This window comes from Apteryx rowi, unplaced genomic scaffold (genome assembly GCF_003343035.1).
Source record: "Apteryx rowi isolate R43461 unplaced genomic scaffold, aptRow1 scaffold_88, whole genome shotgun sequence".
NCBI classification, from domain to species: Eukaryota; Metazoa; Chordata; class Aves; order Apterygiformes; family Apterygidae; genus Apteryx; species Apteryx rowi.
The window spans coordinates 1,164,125-1,189,111 of record NW_020451182.1 but is presented as its reverse complement, the minus strand read 5'-3'; the positions used below and the strand labels follow the sequence as shown (position 1 = coordinate 1,189,111).

The following is a 24,987-nucleotide window of genomic DNA, read 5'->3' as shown; positions in this document are numbered from 1 at the left end:
AAGATAAAATTGTTGCAGTGTTCTAGCCGCTTCATAAAATGCATGCGGACAGTGAACGAATAATTTCATATCAGTAAATATCATACTGAATAATTTGTCAGGTAGCACAAAAGTTTTTTTTTTTTTTTTTGACAAAATATTGTGCTTTAACCTCTTCAATGGACTTTTTCATTCCATAAAAAGACACCAGTAATTCAAAAAGAATCTCAAGCAGCAGAAAATGAATCTCAACCTAAAGAACTGTCAACAGATATTAAGCAAGTGAAACAGGTAAGCAGGTTCAGTGCCATTGTGAGATAGCAGTAGTTTTCCCATGCTTAAAGGTTTTGATGCTTTAGAGTATACAGAGATCTGCAAGCTTTTTTCTTGCCACCTGCCCTTTAAAGGAAGACTCTCCTATAAAACAGGTCTCCATACTGGTCCTGCAGCTTAAGCTTAGAGGAAAAAACGAATTAAGGTTCATTCGGTCAGATGTTGGGTTAGGCTTCTAATTATGAGATTGGAAATAAGATTACAAGTAAAACAACATAAACAGACTCCCATCTACATTTAACAACTGGATGCCTTCCTGCAAAATGGCACAATACTCAATATCCTTTTTTGGCTTTGCAGTATTTTACACATGACAAAAACTGTCATTAAGATATTGACTCTATTAAGCTTAGGGTTTTTTTTAACAGAGAGCATGTACAGGTTTATAGAGACAGTACACTGATGACAGATTTGTTACTAAGGCCAGGTAATGTCTTTTCCTGCATGTTGTCAGTTTCTAGGGTTCTGGTATCTCAAGGGTACCAACAGATACTAAAATAAAACCTTAATTTGGTTCCCTCTGCAACTTTAACATGAATGATTACTGTGCCTGTAAGGGTATCATATGCTCAGTGCAAAACAGAGTAATACTGTTTGCTTCAGTATTATGTGAAGGACAACCAAAATTTAGATATATTTCTATTAGGCAGTTATATGTGCAGAAATACCAGATGGTCTTGGCCTAAGCATAAATAAATGAGATGAACACAAGGTTGGATAAGCTACATGGAAAGACAGATGTGGGTTTTGAAAAGAAGCAGATAAAAGGAACAAAATGAAAAAAAAGATTAAAAAAAAAAAGATGTGGAAGTATTGATGGCAATATTGCTGGAGAGTAGGTTGTTTCAAGGGCCGGTCAATGTAAGGTCAAAATGAGACCAAGTCAAAACCCAAGGTGCATACAGCTTACTCTGAAGAGCTAAGGAACAGAGGAGATCTGAGAGTGATTTGCRGGGGGGACAGCATCAACTCTCCATTCATCCCAGTGCTGCATTCTGTGATGGCACTAAAGTGAACATGCAGTGGAGTCCGAGGTGACCTGGTGATAATGGCCTAAGCAGTTCCTGTTGGCTGGCATTCTTCTACAGCCAAGGATTTGAATTGCCTAGCAGCTCCTGTGTTAACCCACAGCTGCTGCCATTACATGTGGTGTTAGTTTCAGCAGGGGAGCCACAAGGCAGTCTCCCTTGTTTTTGCACCTCAGGACCAGGGAGGAGGTGCCCAGATTGGGAGGTGGAGGGATGGTGGTACTCCTGCCTTCAGCCTGTCATCCCCAAAGATGTTGCATGAGGCAGTACCTGCCTTGGATATTTCTACTAGGTGGATTCCCTAGCTTTCTTCCGTTGAGTTGGGTGAGAATGAAATTATATGACTTTAAAAAAAATCTACTAAATTAAAAAAAGAATACTGAGTATATAGTATTTTTCTATCTATACATCAGAAAATAAATGTTTTTAATCCTTTAGTAACTTTCCATTGAGTAGTTGAAATCTTATGTGCCATCTGTATTTGACTATACTGCTCTATGTAATTAATATTAATAATGATCTTTTCTGTAGGTAGTTTTAAGAGTATATTCTGTGATGGTACCTTTACATCTATTGATCTGTTGGTCACTAAAATGAATATGCTAAATGATTTGTAAACAATATACGGTACAGTTTCACTGATGGTATTCTCTATAGCACTCTAAAACAGTCAGATTATTTATTATTTTTAAATTATACACTTTTTGCCAGTGGAACACTTTCACAGTTAATTCAACAGGCCTAGGGTACTCTGATCATGTTTTTTAGCCAGTATTATTTTGGGCAGCATGCTGCTTCTGTAATACAGTAGCAGTAGTGATATTGTAACAACACCCATCAGTGTGTGTTCATTGATCTAAAAGCAGAAAGTGGTTTGCAAGATTGGCACCTGAAAAGGTAAAATAACTTTGGTTCTACTTAACAGAAGTACTAAGCAATTTAAATATTTAACTTAATTTGAAAGTGTATGCCTTCTCTATTACATGCAGAAATAATAATGGAGACAATATTACAGTAAGAAAAATTAAATCAGCTGTGTTTCAGAACCCATATGTATTAATTAAATGCTCTATCCCATCATTAGCAGAACAATTTATGTAAGGAGTAAGAGSAATTTAATGTATTTTAGTATTTGTATAGAAAACTATTCAATAGCAGGTTTTTATGACGTTATCTTATTTTTTTGCAATAATTTTGCTTTGCTTAGTGGGCTGCAGGGCCCATACAATTTCAAGATAAATTGATTGTGCAGATGAACTTGGGAATTTGATTATACACAAAGCAATCGGACTGAAAAAATATAGACTTTTTCTTTAGTTGTTGTAATTTTACATGTTACTTGTCTGTTTCACAGAAAATATGAGATAACAGAACTTTGGCTCTTGACTTTAAAATAGCAGCTACAGTAGTCTTTGTTCTGCAGCTTTTCATTAGTCACATTGATGTCTAATACATCAAGACAAATGCTGAGGATCTTCTGTTACTTCTAATACATGGCATATTTCAAAGTACTTGAGTATCTGGGCATTTCAAAAGCTGTTGATAGGAATGCGTACACTAAGTTTTTTGTTTGTTTGTTTTGTTTTTTTTAATTGGACAAGAGATCATGACAGAAACATTTACCTGACATTCAAAAGCACCAAGCCGTAGTCCTACTCTTGGCTCATTATCACGATTCATTTATAAGCAGGTGTGTTTTTTAGGAAGTATTTTCAAACTTTCTACATTCCTTATTTTGTTAGACTATTCTTTACGTAAGATTTTGATCAACTTCCAGTTTCTCTAGTCAATGTCAAATACCTGACTTCTGTCATCTGAATTTCTTCATGTAAGTGCTAATATAATCAGTGWGGTGCTTTCAGACAATTAAAGAAGTGAAATAATAGATTAAAACACTCTAATTTTAAGTAAGCCTTTTCAGAAGGTAATTATTTATTTAGATGTCTTCTATATCTCTTGGTTATCTTTTACTTGGTGTTTTATATTCTTGTTTATGAATGCTAAACTTTACCATAATTTTTTCATGCGGTTATTTATTTGAAGAACTAAAAAATAGCTGAAGTTATCAGTAAGCGTAGACAGTATGCCCAGTTTTTTTCTGGGCTAAATAAAGTATGTGAGTGGACAGAGAGTAAAATCTTGTGCTTTTGTGATTAATTTAACCAGATATGTGACTGAAAAATCCTAATTAGAAAGGCATTTGGCCTCTACAGTTGATTTCTTTGGGTTCATATATACTTCCGTAAGCCTAGCTGACTGAGTTGTAATCAGGGTCTATCAGGAAGGGCTGGGCAAAAAAAGAGGACTTAGTTTTAATTTTGAGAGAGAAAAGTTTTTCAAGATGAAACACTTTAAAACTCATTTTTCTGTTTCTGTTATTCATTGTTATGCCATGACTATACTGGTTTATTTTCTTGAACCTACTTTGCTGTGTTATGTATGCAAGTTTTTAACTGCGGTTCAGAAGAATCTTTTTTGGTGACACTGCTACTCTGTTTTAGGAAGATGTTTCACAGATTACAGGAAGCAATATGGAAAAAAAATCGCAAGAATATAGATTCTGAGGCTGGGTTTTATGACACAGACACTCTGGCAGCAATACTAACTTAAGAAGTTCCTTTTTCCTGCCATTTGCTCTTGCCCCTGGACTACAGTGAGCTGCCTCCTGACAAAATTTCTATGCGGAGGCACTCTATGAAGTGAATTGGAGATCTGGGTTGGTCTCTCCCTCCCTGTCCTCCCCACCCCCCAAGTCCTTTTTTGGCTAGGTTTTTCAACATGGATCAATTATCTGACCTGGTTTGTAGTGCAAAAAACATATTTTGGCACAACTGAGCAGGTGATGCTCTAATAAACAGGAATGAGCAGCTGTAGGTGGAAACAATAGGAATTCCTTACATCTCTATTGCTGCTGAACTTTCTATATTGAATAAACGTAGCTTTGAAGAAACTTTTTCTGAAAGCTCCGTCCTTTAGACCATATGTATCTTGAGAAGTTTTAACTTTTAGAAAAGCTTTATATTTCTGTTTTGAATTTGCATAAAAGTACAATAAAATTTTATATACATTCATGCACTTTTCAGTTTAATAGTTTTGAATACTAACATTATAATTTTGATGCTCTTTTGATTATTTTCTGTTTAACATATTTTAGAATGCTTATCTTAGCAATGTTAATACCGTGGCTACCAAACTGCTTTAACTGTTTTCTTTCCCCTTCTTTCTTTTTTTCCTTAGAAAGAACAATATCTTGAAATTCCATATTGGTTTTCAGAAATGATACATCAGCTTTCCCAAGATTCACAAATTCAAGCATCTGAAGCTCGATTGTCTTTTTCAAGTGTTCCTTTCTTTTCTGAAACAAGTGTTTCACTCCTTGCAACTTTGGAGGATGTAGAAAGTAAACAGGAACCTCAGAAAACTGAAACAACATCTTTACAGGTGATATTTCTAGTCTGTTTAAATTTTGTATGAAGCTTCTGTTTTATACTGTTCAGAAATTAAATTTAGGGAGGGCACATTGGAAATTTTGCTTTATCACACTTTACTGTGTATCTTATATCCTGAATTGCTGCAGGCAATGATCTGCATTGGGGCAGTGGTTCTAAACTACTCTAGTTTAGCTGAATTGTGTTCTCTGATGGTCAGATTTGCTTGTTTGCCATCGCTCTTTATACTACTCCAGAATGGATGTGAAAATATCCATATAAGCTATCTAACACTGTTTTTTATCGTCTGTTCATGCGCTTTTTAGGCTCCATCCTCAGATGTGCTCCAGGTGGAAGGAAAAGCAATAGTGAAAGTTAAATCTCGTGAAGTTCGGAGACAGCTACAAGAGGAACACCGTTTACAACAATCTTTGCCTTTGCTGCCCGCTCAGACTTCAAATGTCAAGTAATTTTTTTAAATCTTATTTCATTATTATGAAAATAATATTAAACATAAAGTTATAAATGTTATAAATTCAGCATGATGGACTTGTTTGCAGTAGATATAAGGCCACCCTCAAAACTCTGGATCTGAACACTTACAATTTTAAGCATGTTTTGGTCTGAACTATCAAGTTTATGTTGGTATCTCTAGTTTTAACTTGATGTTTATCTCTTTGAAATAGTTCTGATTTACAGTTTTTAAAATCTGGAGTGCCTGTTCAATCCTGCTGTATGCTGATGAAACTTTTTGACTGCAGCAGAAACTGAAGTTGCTTATTGGGGGTTTGAATTTGTCTATACAATTCCAAGCGTAATCTAATCAAAATAATTAAAAACAAACAATGGAAAATACCACAAATTTAATATAAGCAATGCCAGCTGTAAGCCATCATCTTTAAATAGAGAAGATGTATTAAAAATTCATTAACTTGAATTTGTATTACAGTCAGTGCTTGTCTGAAATTCAGGAGATTTTACTTGGAGAGCTGCAGTTTAAGGACAACTGCTTATTCCCTTGCTCTTTTCATAGGTGGCATCTGTCATTCTGTAATAGGAGTGCAGATCAGAAAAGTAGTACAGATTGTGCTCTGATTTAACTGATCCTGTCCATCCCATGTCAAGTGAGACTCTTCAGTTTTATGGTCTTCTGTGCTAATAAGATCTTTATGGCTAGCTTTGTTTAGATGTACCATAAGTTGCTTCTTCACTTCTCTCTTTATTGAGGTTAAAAAAAAAAAGAAGCTTTAATTATTAGCTTTTGTTGTTCTTAGGGTCCTGAAAGGTCTATTGGATACAGAAGAGAGCCTTTTTATGGCAGGCCTAAAGTTTGTAAATGGATAATACTTTCAATTAAGTAGCTGAGAATAGTCATGGGAAAAGAATGCTTAAGTTTATGAAACAGTCAAATTGGCATTTAAGTGACCCTTTGCATGCCATTGCTTATCTGCATTGCTTAAAGATCATTTGGTTAGCCAGATTATATATTAAAACAAATACTGACAACAGACAATGAGTATTTTACCTTCAATAAATAGTTACTGTCAGCTTATCAACAGTGCAGAAACTGCATGATTTTCTAAAAAACCTGTATTTAGTGCATTAAGTGAAGGTAATGTAGGCCACACACATAGTATTGTTTTTTCATGTCCCCCTTTTCAAAGAATGATAAATAGTCTGTTTTAGGAGAGTGTGTGCTGTAAAAACATTCACCTTTACCTGCAGCATGCCCTAAATATTTTGATTTACATTGATAAAACATTCAATTTCTTCATTCAATGAAACGATAAACTCCTATACAAGAGCAGTAAGAAAATAATGCAATTAAAGTTACATTTAAACTGTTTTGTAATTTATTTTAAATGAATAAAAATGTGGAGAAAAAGTGCTTGGATAGGTTTTAAATCATCTTGTCTGCCTTTGTTTATAGAAATCACTCCAACTGATATAAGTTCAGATTTAGGAAGCTGTTTGCCATCTACTTTTATTTTTTTAATTACATTGTAATTGCGTTGCAGAGAGAGTGCAGTATCATGAGATAAAACACCATATACATTTACGAAGATTGCATATTCTTTCTCCGTTTAAAAAAGCTGTATAAAATATTCTTTCTAATTTTAAATTAAATGTGATCTACTTATTAAAACAGTGATCTCTGATTTCCCATGTAAAACAAGTTGTTTGTTTCCATTTATGCTGCAAAATGTATGAAATCAGTTCCTAAAAATTCTCCATTGCATTATATGCGATGGCAGAAAGTATGCCTTAATTCCTAATCAATCTTGTGCGCTGTGCCAATGGGTTGCTTTTCAAACTGGACATTTCATTTTTAGAACTTTTACATTTTATTTCCTAAGCTCGATCTTGTTCTCCTTATTCAGGCAAAACTGTCACTAATTTCAGCAGACTTTGGACTGTAAGGTCTGGTCAAATTGCTTCTTGTTGAAGCTCGAAGTAACTAGGCTCTTTTCTGTATATTAAGTTGTAAGGCTTAAGAAAATTTTTTTTAAACAGTTTCAATTAAAATAATACGGACTCTTTAATTGACACATTTATTCATATTGGGTTGTCATGTGCCTATAAATTTAGGGACTTAAGATATATTAATATAACTGAGATATATTAAGATATATTAATATAACTAACTAACCTATAAAACGATGAAAATCTATATAGAATTTTAACTCTAACTCCAGCATTTCAAAAGCATATATTTAGAGAAATCTAAACCTTGTAATTAGAATAATGTGAGGTAGTTCGCTTGCCTTCTCAACAAGAAATCTGTTTTTCATAATATTCCCAAAAAAGGAAAAGAGAATTTCAAATTTTCTGGAAAAAAAAGTATCTTAAAAAAACCTCATCTCTATTTTATAGGATAATTTCTTAAGCATGAGTGGAATATCTGTTACATTACACTGTTTTTCTTGTTTTTTTTTCCTTGCATGTCAAATTTTTGCTGTTGTTAGTTTTCCATACAAGTAAGCAAATATAAAATGTTATTTTTATAATGTGAATATGTATCACATAATAAATTCATTTTGTATTTTCCCTTATTTCGTTGTAGTTCTTGCTGATTTCCCCTTTATAACATCTTTTTATGATACAAGACTTAGTTCTCAGTAAAACAAACAAGTTGTTGAAAGTGTCATTGTTTCTGGAGAACCTTAGAAAACTAGTTAAACCTGAAAACTATTCAGTGTAATTTCAAAGTGGAATTTTAACCATTTTCATTTGGGATTTTCTCTTAAAATATGGAGGCACTTATGAACGTTAATTAAAAGTAGGATATATTTGGGGAGCCATTACTGAATTTTTGCATCTCAGACACTTTCTATATACTACTCTTCACATTGTAACTGTCTGCACATTAGACATTTATTAACTTTGTAGAGTTCATACAGTAGCTGGAGACTGTTTTTAGAACTTGATCCATGGCCTGTTGAAGTCAATAGACTTTCATCACCTTCAGTGCAAATTAGATAGGAGGGTTAAATGGTAGAATTTTTTAGTTATTAACTTTTCAAAGATAGCCAAAGTCACTGTGTTTCCTCTAAAATCAACAGTTTAATTGAAAAGTTAAGAAAAAGTTCAAGTGATAGCATGTCATAAACCTAATTCAGAATTTTAAGAGTATTTACAAGGTGCTCGGTCATGGGAGAGAATTTGCAGATGAATGTACATGTAACATTTTAACATAACATTTATTCACATACCCAGTTTAAGCCATAAACCTACATTATGTATTTTGGTTAAATGTTCAGTGCAGCAAGTGAATGCTCTTAAGTTAGGAAAGCAAAATTTTGACTTCTGCAGTTACTTTTTACTTTAAAATTATTACCAAATTTTTAGGTTTTGGTCCTTCTTTCGTTAAAAAAAAATCTATCTATAATAGAAATTATAAAACAATTTATAAAACAATTTATGCCAAGTATTTATATTAGCAATTTATGTCCTTTGGTCTGATATCTGTCATGATGTAGTATGAGATAAATTGCATACTTTATAATATAGAGTATGGATGTTAAGATTGATTCTTTTTCTCCTTTCTAGAGGTCAACATTATCCAGACATTCATCATCTATGTACTGCTTTTCCTAGTTTTATGTTGCCTCCTGATTTACGACTGGCTTCTAGAATCTATCATACTTTAGACAGAAGAGGTCACAATGTCTTATTTACAGCAGAGGATCTGGACAATAAGGAGGAAGAACCGACCTGTTCAAAATATATTTGTTTGAAAGAACAAGCTGAAAGGAAAAGGTATGAACTTACTTCTTTTCAGCTTTTTGATTTTGTAAGTTAAAGAATTAGTTGTTGAGAAATAACTTTTCTGGTGATTCAGTATTTAGTAGTTTAATAGAAGTGGCAAAGAAAACTACTGAAAAAATTTTGCCTTATTTTGGCAGATATGTTTTAAAATAATTAGTACTAGCCTTAAGGCTAAAAAGCTTGTATTTTATTCAGAATGTAAAATCTGCTGTTTATTTTTAAAATAAATTGCATTTTGTAGATATATTTTAAAAGATATGTCATGGTTTAGGTTATAAATCTATGAATGTTTATACTTCATTCCACTCATGTGAGAAGTCCCATTGAAATCACAAATGCTGAACAAATAGAGTAGGTTTTCTGTGAATGTCAAATTCTGCAAGAGTAAAAGGTTTAAAGTCCAGACCCACTAGCCCTTTATCACATAGACAATTTGCATCAATCCTGATTCTACAAGCACTTAGGAACAAGTATAATTTTAAGGAATTGAGTGTAGTTCTGTTGAGTTCAACACATGCACAGAGTTAAGCACATACAGAATTGGGGCCTCAGATAGATTCCCTGTAGTCAACTATATTCTTTGCATATAGAAAGGGTGCCCATGGGACAACTGTAGGCTCCTGTGTTTTTAATGTATGAGGAGTTGGATTAGAACAAAATGAGTGTTAGTTAAATTATTTTTGAGGGGAAAAAAAAATCACATTAAAATTGTCAATGCAGCATATCAAACAAGATGATCTGTCAGCAAATTTGTTTTATAAGAAGTAGTGAGGATATGTTAATGGGTTTTGGAATCTGCCTACTCACTTATATTACCAATTTTTATGTTTGACATTACCAATTTTTATATTTGACTGTTACAAATTTCTAAATCTTTGCCTTTTTGGGTTTTTTTGGACATATTTTGCACTAAAATAGTGTGAAATAAAGCTAGGCAATGAATATGAAGAATAATTCATTTTTCATTGCTTATTATTTGAGTCCATTTTTTGCCCTTTTTGTTTTTTCCTTAGTATTTTGTATAGTAAGGTCAAGAATTTTAGAATTGGAGCCCTAATATTTTCAAGTTTTTCCTGATGTTTTTTCAGGCTGGCAGTTTGCTGCTTATAGTTTCTGTATATCACCAGCCCCAGAAATATAAAATAATTGCTTATAAAATTTGTAGGTGACCCGAAGAATGGTAGAGTGATAAATAAGGATAAAGATAGTCTCTTTTACAGGGAAATTTGAATAGCTTGTTAAATTGGGCTCACTTGAAAAACATGCATTTTAGTGCAGCCAAATGCAAGGTCATAAGGGTAAAAATAGGGAGTAGGGGTCATGCTTTGTAGGAGGGGAGATTGTATTCTGAAAGCAGCTTCCTGGTCTTGATAGATAACTGACTGAAGATGGCTGTGCAATACTTTCTGAGCTGTTTAGCTTAAAATAAAGAAGGTAAAATATTAGCTATAACACAGAAAAAATTTTGGAAGTAGAAGTATTATATAGGGCTCTTCTGTTCCGGGCAAGTGCTCTAACAAGTGAGATACAGAGTCATGCCACCACTTGTTCTCTCTCTTGGCTGCATGACTTTTGCATTCTTTTCTGCTCAACAGCACAACTTCCTGTACCCAGAATGGTCAAATAATCTAATGGTGAGTGGGGTTTGAATCCTCCAAGAGGCAACAGATTCTCTTTTCCTGTCTCTGTGCTTTTAAGTAGTTGATTATCATAAATAGGTGGAAATTGCCACTCTTTGCTTTTTTCTCTGGCTGTCTTACAAAAGAAAAAAAGATCACTTTGCCCTTCCTGAAAGAACAGATGCATCTACCCTCATGTTCTGGATTTGAAATGGAAGGAAGTTTCTGCTAGCAGCCCCTGAAAAATCTAAGCTCCAGAAAGGAGCAGCAGATTTCCTGCAGGTTAAATCTGTGATTCTTCCTCCATAAGCAGGTTTGTAGGAATGTTGTGCGCTTAGTGAGGAGTCTAGATGCTTAATGTGTTCCAAATACCATTGTGGGGGAGCAAACAGAAGTGTTGACTCCTGTATGTGATCTCTCTTTTGCTTGAATACCTACTCTTTATTAAGACATTGAAAAAGATCCTTATCTTGTTTTTATACAAGAGATTTAAGAGATGGCTTGAATTTGTTACCTGCATAGTATGGTTTCTGATTGAAGAGGATTTGCTAGACAAAAGCGTTGCAAACCCAGTAGTTGAAATTTCATTTTAGGCAAATTGAGAGTAGATGGAAGATTTGGATATATAATAATGAAATGAGCAACTTCTGGAATAGCTTACTCATGGATGAATTATTGCTTGCAGCCTTTAGATCAAGACTAGATGTATTTCTGTGGTATATGCTGAGTTTCAACCAGGGATATTGAGCTTGATGCAGAAACACTGGTGAAATTGTATTTTCTGTATTATTTTGCAGGTCATGTTGGATGATCATAATGCTTTTCTTTGACCTTAAAATCTGTGAATCCATAAAATTGCTGTATGAAAGTTGCTAGTCCTTGATTTCCTTTGATACAATCAAAATTAGCCTACCCATCAAGCCTGGCATTATTTCAGGGTGCGGGGTTAGGCCCTGATCTTTCCTTTTGGTCAGTGTGAGCTTCTCCATCTGTCAGGAATTTGGGTACATATGAATATCACTCACTGGCCTATTTGAATATTTGGTTTTGGTTCAGCAACATTTTCTGTCTGTTGGACAGATACAGACAGAGTATAAGGATATAATGAGAATAAGGACACTGATCAGCATTGTGGGCAGGGATTTTAGCATACCGGTGATCTAGTAATTAAATATTTTGCAGGTCACAGTAGAAGAGGTTTTAAGGAAATTTTCAGAGAGAATAATCTGTATTAAGTTTTTCTCAAGTGTGAGAGGCAGCATGAGGAAACGCAAAAAGATGTTCAAAAAGTAAAAAAAAGAATACCTAGGAAGTCAGTGATGGAGTCAGTGACATCTCTTTACTGATCTAGAGAAGACAGGAGAGGGAAAGGTTGTGAAGGTTTTTAAAGCAGAGGAACAGCTTACATTTGAATTAGCTCCTATTTTTCTGTTATTTCAAAGAATAGAATGACATGTTCAAAGCAAGGAACTATGATCTTTGCAATAGCACTTTGAATGGATGTGAGCAGAGCAGTTGTACTAGCCTTAGTACTAGTCTAAGAAAGAGGTGCTGCAGCAGCTAAGATATGAAATTAGATACCAGACTTTTAGCTTGTAGAAAGATTAGAAAAAGCCTTTAGTGTTGGAATGTGGTGAATGATACCCAGGTTCTGAGTTTGAGTGAATGATGGGATGCCATGGTGATGAAGAAAGAGCAGAGAAGACTCTATGAAGGTTGAAAAGGGAAAGACTCATAAGATCCTTATATTTCAGTCTTGCTGAGCTAGCACTGTCAGCTAGACATCCCAAGAGGAAGACAAGTTGATATTTTTGTTTGTGCAGAATGGATTAGTGAGTCGTGCTCTGATTCATAACCACGGAGAGGATACCTGTATATGGTCTTTGACTACAACATTACTAGAAATACACAGTAGAGGAAGAAGAGATATGAGTGGAGCATAGAATTCCTTGAAAGTTGAAGCAGTTAGATGGGAGTAGAACTAGGAGAGATGAATTGTAGAAGCTGTGGGAGAACGGGATTTCCAGAAGAAAATGGTTTGGTTTTCAAGAGGTAGCCAACAGGTTAAGGAAGAGGACAAGGAATCTGAGCTTTGTGTAATAGTCAGTAGAGATTTTGGGAAGAAAAGTTTCAATGGAAAGTTGCACTCTCCACAGATGAAGAGAGTTAAAAAAGATGGATATGCTAAAATTCCTTGCTGAATTCGTTTAATCCTCGAAGTCTAGAAAACTAAATTCTTTGGAGCACTGCCATCTAGTGGCACTATCTACACTCATCGGCTTTTAATTTTTAAAAACGAGTTGTCTGTGAAAGCCTTGAAGGTCACAGGTATAATTTATCTGACACTAGTTTACACGTCTTTAAGAATGTAGCTGTCCACATTTCATTACTGATCAGTTCCCCACATTTGGCTAATTTCACAACTGCAAATAATCTAAGTAGGGTTAAGCATGATATTTGTACAGTGGATAGTAAAATTCAAATGACTTTGCTATTTAAATAGCAATAGATCTATCTTCTTTAGGTTTTCAGTACTAGTTCTGAGTTCTTCTGTGAAAGACTCTTGTTTGGTTGTAACAAAGTCCAAGCAAGCCTACTATGGTAGGACACTATAGTCAATGAGCTCAAGAAAGCAATAATTATTTTGCTTTAAAGTCTTGTCTTCACTATGAAAAATACATGTTTTTTTAAAACCTATAAATAACTTTGCATGTCTGCAAAAAAACATGTAGCAGAGCAGAGTACATCAATTTGTCAAAATGCAAACTTTGCAAGTATCTCTCTCCTGGGGTTGAGCTAAGGTTCCTTGCTTTTGCTCTCCTGTTTTATCTTGGTATATTTTGCAGCCATCAGTTATCTGAAGTTTAAAAATGTTGCTTTTTTAGTTATGAAGACAAGTGCAAGCAGAATATATTTTTATGAAGATATTAATTGGAAAGTCAAACCTTCTCCTGACAAATATCCTACAATAATTTTAACAGGGTTTGTAGCTTCATGCTGTTTGGTAAGATTCCTTTTAGCAGGAATACCTGCATCTCCCTGAGACATTCCAATTTTACAGTTTTTTGCCAACAGATGAAAACAGAATAGATCAATAGATCAGAATATTAGATCAATATTATTATTGCTTGGAGCTTTCCTTCATTTTGTTTCTCTCTTCCAGAAATGAAGCCTGGATGTTGCTTCACATTAGCTTGCACTTTATTCCTTAGTATAGACTCCTTGAATTAAAAACTATTTGTGACAAAAGTGCTCTAAGAGAAGGGCAGTCATTTTTACATTGGTCACTTAAATCACTTCTTACCACCAAATGCTAAAGTATCTTTCAACTGATTGTTTTCTACCTTTTTATATCTTGTATAACTTTACTTGACATTCCTTTTATGCAGTCTCCCACCTTGAAGGTCAGAACCACCAAATACTTAGACATAAAGGAAAAACTAGAAAGGCCACTTACCAAAAGTTAGGTTTTCAGTTCTTGTTTTTCTTCCCTATACGTAATAGGTCTTTTGTCAAAACCTCCACTCAAACATTCCAGAAAGTAGTTCAAGAACTACTCCCAGAACTAGGATCTGTTTTCCTGGATAAGAACTACTACTTTGGCCTAGTACTATTTTTTAAAGATTCCTTTTTAAAATTCAATCACACTTCAGTTTGGAAGGTGTTTTGTTTGATAAATAGGATGGCTTGTTCTCAGTTATGCTGAGACCACTCTCCCCTTTACACACCACTGTGATAGTTTGAATAGGTCTTAAAATGGAAATAAACTGCACTTAGTATAAATGAGAATCCAGTCCACTATAGCAGATATTCATGTGACAGGGAAATTACTAATAATAGACCATACACCATAGTTTCATAAAGGCACAAAGAAACTTCATTATTAATTTWGTGTTTTCAGAAAAACTACCCCAAATCTGAATAACGCCAGTAGATGTCACTGTTGGCATATGCCGATGTGTTGAGAAAACTCAAGTGTTCAATGTGAACTGTATTTTAGTTTACATATATATATGGATACCTGAATATATGAAACTGAGTGGGTTTTTTTTCATTCTTTTGTACATATAGAACGTATTTTGTAATTTATTACATTCTGTGCTTGTAATTGCTGGTACAGTAAAGACTATATATAAGTGAAAATTTAAGTAATTGTTGTATTATAAAATAAACAAGGACAAAAAAATATACACATAATTTCTGCTCTCTGTAAGGTAAAAATATATGTTATCATTTTGTGTATAAATCCTGTAAAATATCTGTTCAGCTGATGAATGTTAATAGACCCAGAATACTTGTTGCTACTGTTTTCCAGTTTTACCATTTCAGTAGTAGTAATAGTCTTCAAATCTAAATTTCCCTTTTCACATGCCAGGAACAAAGGAAATAGAGGTAGAAAAAAGAGGAACAATTATATAACTATATGTGTGTGTGCGTGTGTATATGTATATACACACACACGTGTATTTATCAGTTACACTGTGTTGTGTAAAAATGTGTTCGCTATTTTTGAAATTGAAACAATTGCAGAAGGGAAATTAGGATGTATAATTACTTCATACTACAACTTTAGAAAGTTAAATATTCCTTTTGCATGATGTTTGCAGTAGGTAAGTTTACAAAAATGAGCAAACAAAAAAGAATCAGAATCCAATCCCTAGTGTAATCACAAAAGATCTTATTGAAAAGCAGCCAGACATTCCTACTGAAATCAGTTCCCTGGCATTTAAGTATATAGCTGATCATAAGTACTTAAATGGTGTATTTGCCATGCCTGAAATTATGTCTGTAATACTTTTCTTGCTGATTTAGACTTTAGTGTTGCATTTTTCCTGTGACTTCATGCAATGCACACCATGGATCTGATCATGAAAGGTTTCTGGAAATTATTTGGAATGTGACTACAAGAATTACAAGCTTGGCACCAGGTTTCTGGTGTGTGTTAAGTCATTCCTATCTTGAGTTCTTCCTTTCTAAGAAAAAAAAAATTTGTATGTTTTACTCATTGTTTACTTTCAATTTGTTTCAAATTTTACTTAATAGTTTACTTTAAATAATAGCAAGCTATTTTTGTGCTTTTAATACCTGACATCTGAGTAATTTATTCATCTTCTCTGTTGCTGCAGAATTTGTTATGAAGGCGTTCCTATTTCAGAGCAATTCCAGAAAGATGGAATTCATGTCCTTCCTTCTTGTACATCAAAAAGTCTAACAGAACGGCAAAAAATAGCTGAATATTGTCTTAAAAAGTCACAACTGGACCTGCTAGGAGAGAAAGTAAGAAATATTTTTAATAAATGTGTGACACAAAATCTGAAAAAGTTTTTTGGTTTTGTTCTTTGGTTGTATGAAACACCTGTGAAATAAAGATCTACTGATTTTTCAGCGTTTGACAATATGTGATATAAAAATGTATATAGACATTTCTATTGATGGAGAATTTAGTTTTTTATATTCTGAAACATCATGCCTCAGTTCTTATTTCTTTCTCTGAAATAATAATAAATGCTGAGATGCTAATTAGTAACGGATAAAAACACTAAAAGAGCAAGCTAGATAGTTGATTCAGGCCGAGAAGCTCTATACCTCTCAAGATTTCATTGCACATGGTGTTTTTTTGACAAAGTCATATTTAGTAAAGACTGGCATTGTATCACATAATAATTACGTTCAGATTTAATACAGACATTTATAAACTGGGTTGTTGTTAGTTGGTAACTGAATTGTATTGGTTTTGAAGGTTTCCATATATCCAGAAGCTTTAAAAATGTGTTGGGCTCCAGCTCCGCCAAAATTCTCTGCTCCAATTTCTTCCCTGAAGGAAATTTTATTTCCTACATATGAGGTAAATATTTTAAATGTATTTTTAGTGTTCCCATCTTTTGCAGAAATACATGTCTTTCTCTACCATATTTGTTAACTCTAGCAGTTGTGTTATATCCTGCTATTTTATTAACATTTCTGCATATTATAAGCACAGTTGGTAAGTCATTGTACAATTTGTAATAATGTTTTGAATTTTGTTTGTATTGTTGTAGTTTTATTTTTGTAGAAATGGAAATTAAGTTTCTAGTAGTAAGTATTCTTAATTACCATTTCCTATTATGTTATCTTGCTTAGTGCTTACTTGTTATATTTTAATTAATTGAAGTAAATAACATCTTTCCCCCTTTGTCTCTTTATGTAGAGAGCTACTTTTACGTAATGTCTTTCTTCAGCTGTGCTGACAGTAATTTCTATTAAAATGAGATAAAATAATTCTTATATTTAACAAATTCTGTTCTAGAAAAATGCCTTCTTTTGAGTTTTGAAATGTTTTGACTCTCTCTCCATGAGTCATTCACGTAAAAGGGCATGCCCACTGTATGGTGCACATATCAGCAGCACTGTGCACCTTCACAGGGCAAAAGTTACGGAGAAACTAGTATTTCATGACTACTTCACTCCCCTGTGCAAGAGATGATGAAGACTTTTTCTTCTGCATGAATGAACTGACAGCAGGAGTAACCTGACATGGTTCTGCTACTGCCATCTCCTAGCGTTACTATGTCTGCACTGAGCTGTGTTGATGTTGCTATGTGTACTACTGCCAGCTGACATAAGTTACCAAGTCTACAGGGTAAAATTTAGAGAATCAGGTAGCAATAACTGGTTCTCTCATGTCCTTGTCTCTCATGCACCATGTAAATCTTGATCACATTAAAGAACATGCCCCAGTGTCTGTCCATCAGAAGCCTAAGATATATGGCTTCTGCGATATTGGACTTGATCATCATAAATCTTTAGCCCAAATATAGGCTTTACTTATTAATCTGTTGCTATGTTTTCTATAGTTGACTAAAATAATAGTATTGAACATATTCAARTATGCAAATATATTAATATTTCAGAGCAATGTTATTGAAAGTGTTGTATTTGAAGACTTCACTGATCTTCAGGAAGATGAAGAGTTAGAACCTGAGGAAGGCGATCGTGATTTCTACAGTTATGAAGTGGTGTTGTATTACAGTACTTAAAAAAAACTATAAAAATTAAGCTTACCAAAACAATTCTTAGTTTTAAGATCTATACGTAATACAGAAAATGTTTCTGTGTCATTGACTTCTAGAAACAATTTTGTGTTAGATATATATATTTTTTAAGGAAAAGAAACTCAGTATTTAAATTTGCTTCATTTCTAAATAGAAAAAGCTAGACCTCCCTTTTTAAACCTGAGACTGTACTTAATTTAGGATGTTGGAACTTCTACTGATATTAGCCATGTATTGATATCCCTTAAGACTTAGGAAAATATACGTGTAGAAAGAGTCATTGCATATTTTAAAGACTCTTCTTATTTTTAAATATGATAGCGTTATGTGGGGAGGAAGGTTTGTGATGTAAGAGTTTTTTGGGAACATGACATATCTCAACAGGGTGGCTTACTGGATATTCCACTCTACCCAACCATCTAAAAAGCTGTGAGAATCAGGAAGCAGAATAGGGGAAGATAGATGTTTCCCACTATGTGGAATTTTTATATAGAGTTTCTCAGAATGTAATATTAAAGGATATGCAAGGGGTTTCCATGCAGTGATTTGCCGGTGGCAGGTTGAAGTGTGGCTCTCAGCTATAGCGAGGGTCTTTCAGTTACAGAATGTTGGCTATCTCAAACACCTTTGATCTAGTTCTTGGAAGCAATGTAGGAATGAGGACCATAAGCTCCACTGAGAACATGGAAGTGGCAAATGATGCTGTTTAGTTAAATGTGTTTATACAGGGCTAGCTGTTTCTAGCAAATAGGTCTGAAAGGTGGAAGTGGGTAGAAGCTTACCCAGATCCCATGAGAAGTAAGCTGAAAATCTTTCTTTACTAGAAAATTTGAGGTTCAACTGGGTATTTCTGTAGCTAAAACACAGCTTAAACCTTGGAACTGGAGGTGCTACTGTGACCTCAGCTGGAACTGAGGAAGACTAATGCACAAGTGGATGTATTTGCATCCAGAATAGGGCAAACTGAGGCTAGCATAGTATTACTGCAGTTGAGCTCCCAGATATTGTTTAGTGAACGAAGGCCCAGTTTAACATTGTTGTAATTTAGGGCTTCATCTGCAATTTGGGATTATTAGGGCAGTTAAGATCTATTGGATAACATGTTTCCTATTTGAAGGTGAGTCATGCTGGGCAAGATGTATTTGCCTTTGTCCTTGAAATGAGGTTTTAATAGTGTCTATGGATAGCTGAGGATCTATCATTCAAGAGAATGTGACTTATAGATGGCAGGGGAGCAGAACAAAGCGATAAATTTGATAGTGGTAAAGGAACACTTGATAGTGTGAACACTTGCTGCAGGAGTTGGCTAGAAATAATGAGAACCTTATTCAGTATGTCAAAAAGGAAATGTTTTGTGGTCAACTTTGCATGTATCCTACATCCTTTTGCAGCCAGGAAGCAGCAACTTAAATATTTCTGTTTAAAAGCCTCTGTTTCTTTGGTTTCGAGGTCTCAAAGCAGATGTTGATATGCAACATTTGTGAAGGTTCTCATCTTAGAAGCTGTGAGTTTTCCCAGGTTATCATTTTGGAAATGTCCTTGTAAATTCAAGTGTTTTTTCACTTTACAGTTTGGGTGGTGCTTTTTATGTTTTTATTCTCACAGCCTCTTCATAACCTCAGTAGGATCTATCATCTATGTATTTATCTATCCAGGATTTATCGACTATGTATTTAGCCATGTTGGTAATTATCCACTCTGAAATATGGTCCCTTCTTAGGTTTAGCCTTGTCCTTGTAAACCTAAGTTAGAAGCTTTCAGAGGAGGTAAGCATGCAGCTGCAGATAAGTGCTGAATGGAAATATGAATCACTCAGCACAGTTCTGCTGGTTTCTGTAATTTTTTTCATAAATGGCTGATAAGTTAGAAAATTATTGTTAACAGAATAATAAACAATAGTTATTTGAATAGTTGCTGCTTGACAGATTGTAATTTGGTGCTGTTAATATATCTGGGAACCTTTAATTAATTTTAATATATTTTTTCCCTCAGGTCTGTGTCCCTGGGAAGACTCCCTATTCATGATAAATTCAGTATCAAGGTATCTTCAGCAGTCAGACAGTATCGTAGTCCCAGTATCCCTTGTTTATTAGATTTTGAAAAGTTTGCCAAAGTGAGGGGTGGAATTCCAAAAGAAAGTTCTGCTCGCAAATGGGTCAGTGGAATTTGGAATGGCTGGTTTGATGAAACTTTCCCTCCTAGTAGGACTGATCTTGAGGAGGAGGATATTAAATTACTCAAAGGAACTAAGAAGGTGGACTTGCAAGAAGCAGATCTACAAAGAGAACTAGTTGACTCAGTACAGCCTGTTCTGCTTGAAGATGCAACAGTTAGTACTGGAGATTTAGAAGAAGAAGTAAGACGACTGACAGTGCTAATAGAAAAGGAACAGCAACCTTTGGCTTTTCACTATTGTAGGCGTGGAGCAATACAAAGAAAGTTAGGCAAGTTAAAGTTGGCTATGGATGACTTGGAGAAAGTAAGTTTAATGCCAAGTTTTTCTTCTACCAAAACCCACTTTTTTCTTTTTTTTTTTTTTTTTTTTTAACTGAGCATCCAAGTTCCCCAAGGAGGGAGGTAGAAGCATAAAAGAGTTGATAACTAGCTGAATGCTGCCTCTTTTGCCCTTCTATGACAGGCCCAAGGTCAGTCCTGGGCGAATGCCATAATAAGCTCTACTCAGGTGTTCTCCAGGCACCATAATGTTTCTCTGGAGACCCTTACTCAGGATATGACAGTCCCAAGACCTGAACTGGCCCATGTATGTTGGAGATAGGGTAGGAAAAAAAAAACAACAACCCAAAGTCTTTTGCTTTAAGTCCTGCTACTGGCACAGCTGCTGAGCATATTTTTAATATCTGCAAAAGCATAATGAGGAAATAAATTGTAAAGCAATGTGTTTCTTGTGCACAATAAAAATATCATTTGACGCTAGTATTTTATACAATAATGCTGTTTCTTCTGTATATATGTTTATTTTTCGACACTTTTAAGTTTCCTTTGTAGTGCTACAAAACCTGCCATAACTTCTGTCTGAGCTCTGCACAACTAAAAAAAAAAAAAAAAAAAAAACTTAACCAAAACAAGATAAAAACATTTCTGCAAAAACAGAAATGAAAAGAATATTTTTAAAGTACATCATTTGAAAGTGGAAGCTACAAAAGCTTTCAAAGGCATCTTTAAGCAATGGCACAATCCTATATATTTGTGAAGCTGGTGCAGAGAAGTCACGTGTTGTACTTTGGAACTGGTATTTTCATTGTCATTTAACAGATGGCCATATTAAAGACAGACATAATCAGATTGGCACCCCAAAATACTTCATGCTATATATAACCTCAGACAGCAAAAGATGTCCTCCTTTTCTTAGCCAGCATCTCCAGTTATCAGCTCTTAACACAGCCTTAGTGTTCTGGGGGAGCAGTCCTCACCAGCTGCTTTGGGTTTCATGATCTTTGGATTGCGGTGCCTGATAATGTGACACTGAACTGGTCCTTTTGTGTTGATATTGCTCTTGGGGAGTAGAATGCCAACCAGCTGTCAGTCTTGCTGAAAGCATTCTTTACAAAAAGCACCTTTAAATAAAGTAAATAGCATTTATTTTGCTAAAATGCAAAGCTTGATAAATCAGTTGAAATACTTGGAGATGTACAGAGGAATGAAGCAATGACATTCAATATAGCTACATCTGATTCTGATTTGACTTCATATTGGTTACTCTATTTCTTTCAGCTAATACAGTCTCAAGCCATGCTAAATTTTTAGGCAGTTCACAGTGTGTCCTACAGTTGGATCCATTTTTCAGATTTTATTCCATTTCTAGAGTTTGCCTTTCCCAAAATGGATGTTGCCCTACAGTGAAATCTCCTTTTGTAAGACTATTTCTGTTAAGGTTTCTCTTGGAGATAAATGTGTATTTTTTATTTATAAAGGGACATAGGTACCTATTTTATACACCTGCAATCTGTACGTGTTACCTTCCAAACTGCGTAAACTATCTGACCAGAAAATTGGCCATATTTATAGCAACTCAGTGATCTGTTTCTCTCACATCTTTTTGTTCACTTAGAACTTTAGAAACAAATGGTCAAGTATCTGAAAGGCTAAAAATTCCAGACCCTAATGCAGTGCTTCCAAACTTTTTGGACCAAGGGGCCAAGATCAGATCTCAGCATTTCTTTTCAAAGCTGTTTCATATCGTAGTGAAAACATTATTGATTTTTCTCTTCAATAACATATATGAACACCATTCACTGTGTATTTTATGGATCCTACAAATTGGTTTACAGACCAAAATTCGAGACTTACTGTTGTAGCAGACTAGTCTCAGATATGTATCAGTTTCTATATTTATTTCCATATGGCTGTTACCTATGTCTATTGTGTGCATAAAGAATATATATGAAATACATTATTTGAATGATAATATCTCAGTCAAGTGTTTTCTGTTAGGGAATATTAAGTACTTTCTAAAAGAATCATACCAGCATAGTTTGAAAAGATGATTCCCCTTTCAAACAGGGGCATGTTAATTGTTTCTTCTTTCAAATAGAGCAATTGACAAGATTGTTTTTTAAACATTTATTCCCTGGGATTCTCCTAGAGATAATTTTGATCTCCTAGAAGTAATTCAGATAACTATTTTAAAGAAATAAACATGATAATACCCCAGGCTCATTCATATTTTACACTGAATATACTGGTAGCACAGACTTTGATTCTGCATATGTGTAAGCACATGAGGCTTTTAAATGTATGGCATCAGTCAAACTTGTCAGGTGCTTAGGTTTAATAGAAGTTTGCTGGTCTAGGTCTTTTCTGGAAACAACAACAACAACAAAATCTATGCAAAAATTAGTTTCTAATTTCCGATGTGCTATTTTGAGCACTTTTAAAAAGTTCCTTCCACAATCTGAATAATAATTATTTACTTCTCATATTTTGTTACAGGCTATAAGCTTAGAACCGCTACTACTTAATGCTTACTGGCATAGACATTTGATTTACCTCTTTCAAGAAAGAATTTCTGCTGCTTTGGATGACCTGAATTTCATAAGTAAATGGAACAAAAATAAAGCAGGCAAGTATCTATTAAGTGTAACCAAACTTTTTAAGCAGTTTGTTTTTCACAGTGCTTTTCCTCTAGTTGCCTTTGGTTCCAGTTCTGCAAATATTTTTGCCCATATTTAACCTTGCATCAGTGGATTTATCTGTGTTATAGAAAGGTTATAAAGCAGACAAGAATCTTCAAAGGCTTAGGACAGAAGTTGGGTTTCTGAGACAACAACAGATATTTAGTTTTAGTGTGTTTAAAAAAATGCAAGAAAAAAAATTTGATGGCAATTGTATCCATTAATTTAATGTGGAAAGCTGATAAGCAATCCTGTAATGGGGACAGTGTGATATTAAGTACATTAAGTCAGCCCTGCTCTGCCATACTTTTTAAACTGAGAAGGAGCTTAAAAGGGAAAGATACCATCTAGTTGACAGACCAAGGAAAAGAATAGAATTTGGTCCCCAGCTTCTAAAGGACAGTTGACAGAAGTTTCGTGGATGATTGCTGCAGACTGGAGACTGGCAGCTAGGTAGCAGCTCTGCAGGACGGACCTTGAGAGCCTCGTGGACAAGTTGAACGTGAGTCACCAGTGTGCCCTTGTGGCAAGGAAAGGCTAACTATACATTGGATGCATTAGCAAAGTGTGCCTGGCAGGTCAAGGAAAGTGTTTTCCTGCTACTTGGTGGTCATGATGCTGCACCTGCAATAGCGTGTCTAGTTTTGGATCCCCAGTAGAAGAGAGACAAACTGGAGAAAGTCTGTTAGAAGGCCATTAAGATGGTCAGGGGCCAGAAGCATGTAACATATGAGGAAAGGCTGAGGGAGATGAGTTGTTTAGCTTCGAGAAGGTGAGGCTAAGAGAGAAATCTGTCTTCAACTACATAATGGATGGTAGYACCGAAGGCGGAGCCAGAGTCTTCTGAGAGCTGCACAGCAACAGGAGGTAATGGTCACAAGTTGCAATAAAGGAAATTTCAATTGGATTTGAGGAAAAAATACTTCACAATGAGAATGGCTAAGTGCTGGAGCAGATGTTTATTGGAGATTTTCAAACTGGACAACTAATCAGCTTGACCTAACTTTAAAGTTAGCTCTGCTCTGAGCAGAAGGTTGGCCTATGTGACCTTGAGAGGTTCCTTCTGACCTAACCTTTTTTTAATGATTCTTTAAATAACTCAGAGCTGATACTATTTTACTGAAATATTTTCTCTGTGCAGAACATCCAGAGGATAGCTAAGCAATATATTAAGTTTTAAAGCTGCTATATTACTCTTTTGAATACAGTTCATTTATTATATGATCTCAATCTGCAGTTTGAACAGTTACAGAGAATCAGTTGGTGCCGTAATAGATAAATGTTTTTGTAAAAGGTCACGCTGGCAGGAATATGTCATGAAGGGAAAAAAATATTTAGATTGAAGGGTGACATGTCCCGAAGATCAAAGCATTATAAATTTCTCATGAATAAATGTAGACTGGAAATTACAAGATGGCTTCTCATTATTTCAGTAGTGAAGCTCTGGAATGTTTTTCTAAATTGGGTCATGCAGCCATGGAACCTAAAACAGAGCTTAATAATGTGAAAGGAATTTTACACCAGCGAGTTCCTGAAGATAAGAATTTATGCTTATAGTAGGAGTCCCTGGGTGTCAGATCCGTTAGTATACTGAAGGGGAGGGAAAGCAGACTCTGTCACTGTTGCTTGCACTACAACCGTTACATGTTAATCCAATGCATCAGGGCTCCTGCTAACTACCTGCAAGGACCAGGAAGATTTTTTTCCTTCTTTTGTTCAAATACTCTGGCATGTCCTGCTTATGCTTTGATTTAAACTGTTTGGGGGTCAGGCTTTCTTGATCGGAGTCAGGAAGAACCATTTTACTCCTTCATCAAATTGTCAGGGTCCATTGGATACTTCTCTGTTTTGTCATATTCTGTACTGAGTGTGGCCTGCTACAGAACATGAAAATGGGAATGTCCCACTTCTGTGGATCATCTGGAAATTTTATATTATTTGCTAAAGTTGGGACTTAAAAGATTACTGATGCCTTTGGCCTCTGCTATTCTGTTTCTGTGCTATATTACATTTTGACTTTGGGTCTTTTACTGTAGTCTTCCATTATTAAAAGTTTGTTAAAAGAGGTTGGGAAATGTTTTGTGGTTGGTGATATGTATGGGGTAACTATTTTGTGGGCCCATTTAAACTAGATCTCTCATTTATATTGATCCGTGGTCAACAGGCCT

At 34.8% G+C, this 24,987-nt stretch overlaps 1 protein-coding gene across 1 annotated transcript in view; it reads left to right on the top strand.

The window, feature by feature from the left end:
* TTC6 (tetratricopeptide repeat domain 6) overlaps positions 1–24,987 on the top strand; it is a 59,625-nt gene that overhangs the window by 7,695 nt on the left and 26,943 nt on the right. The window contains exons 2-9 of the mRNA XM_026090832.1: positions 184–270; positions 4,578–4,781; positions 5,095–5,234; positions 8,819–9,028; positions 15,783–15,933; positions 17,547–17,656; positions 19,680–20,166; positions 22,638–22,767. Coding sequence (XP_025946617.1) covers positions 184–270; positions 4,578–4,781; positions 5,095–5,234; positions 8,819–9,028; positions 15,783–15,933; positions 17,547–17,656; positions 19,680–20,166; positions 22,638–22,767 — 1,519 coding nt within the window. The remainder of the gene's footprint in view (positions 1–183; positions 271–4,577; positions 4,782–5,094; positions 5,235–8,818; positions 9,029–15,782; positions 15,934–17,546; positions 17,657–19,679; positions 20,167–22,637; positions 22,768–24,987) is intronic.